The sequence below is a fragment of the Trypanosoma equiperdum genome (assembly GCF_001457755.1).
Source record: "Trypanosoma equiperdum strain OVI genome assembly, contig: ctg_1207, whole genome shotgun sequence".
NCBI lineage: Eukaryota > Euglenozoa > Kinetoplastea > Trypanosomatida > Trypanosomatidae > Trypanosoma > Trypanosoma equiperdum.
The window spans coordinates 1-990 of record NW_027123180.1 but is presented as its reverse complement, the minus strand read 5'-3'; the positions used below and the strand labels follow the sequence as shown (position 1 = coordinate 990).

The window sequence follows — 990 nt, the reverse complement described above, 5'->3', positions numbered from 1 at the left end:
GCCAAATGCACTTTTGACATATTCTTTGAGTTTCGTGTTTGCGGACAAACCGTCCTTTGTTTGGCTTGTTGAGAATTTTTCGTCACAATTACGTATTGAAAGAAAGACCGCTGGTTCAGCTTGTAGCTGCGAACCGCTAAGGTGATAAAAAGGTTTTGTGGCCGAATCTATTGCTTGCAGCGCTTTGCAGAGCAGATAGCTTAGGTCTTTTTCTCTGTTTTTGTTGTTCGCCTGCGTTAGTTGTTTTTCGAGGCATGGGCCGCTCCGTGCATTGCCTTCGAAAAGTTGTTTCTCTGTACCGTGGTAGGTAGTTGGCGCTCGCTCTAGTCCGCCCGTAAGCGTGCCGCCGGTGTTGTAGGTGCAGCTGGCCATCGTGGTTACGTAAGTGTTGTCGAAGTCGGCGTGTATGGTGCAGCCGGTCAGTCCGCTTATAGTCGTCTTTGTTCCTTTTACGATTTTTGTCAGATCATCGAGGTCGGTTTTCTTTATTGTGTGAAGGTGGCCGAAGGATGGTTCTTTGTTTTTGCCGCCAATTTGTCTTATCGCTTGTGGTGGGACTCAGAGCGGCGGTCCTCCCTCGGCTGCGTCAAGCCTGAATGTCCGGTGGCTTGTATCTGCATCTCCCTGTTTTGAGCCGCCGTCCACAAATTTGAGTTGAGCGAATTTTATAGTCGCACTTATTGCACCCATTTGCTTATCAACTATTTCGAAGGCGGCATCAATGTCATCTGTCTCCCGCTGAATGCGTATTTCGTCTGCAGCCGCCTGCTGATCAGTATGGTGCACAAGCGCCATGTAAAGACAGCGCTTTCTGTTGTCGCTACTTGTCGCCGCCGCTAGCCGCCACTTTCCTGCCAACTTCTTATTTGTTTCTGTTTCCCGTCGCTTGGCTTTTTTCTTTTGCTTGAGGTGCTGTCTTAGTCCGGCGAGATATGCAGCTTCTTTGCATAAGATCGTGGCTGCGACCGCCATCTCGTCGCCGGCGTTGTT

At 49.7% G+C, this 990-nt stretch overlaps 1 protein-coding gene across 1 annotated transcript; it reads right to left on the bottom strand.

The window, feature by feature from the left end:
* Nucleotides 1-558: 558 nt before the first annotated feature.
* Nucleotides 559-972, bottom strand: TEOVI_000847100 (uncharacterized protein; the record flags this gene model as incomplete). The annotated part of the gene is made up of 1 exon (XM_067220723.1): nucleotides 559-972. One exon carries the CDS (start codon nucleotides 970-972, stop codon nucleotides 559-561), a length of 414 nt encoding a protein of 137 aa, XP_067076824.1.
* Between the last annotated feature and the right edge of the window lie 18 nt (nucleotides 973-990).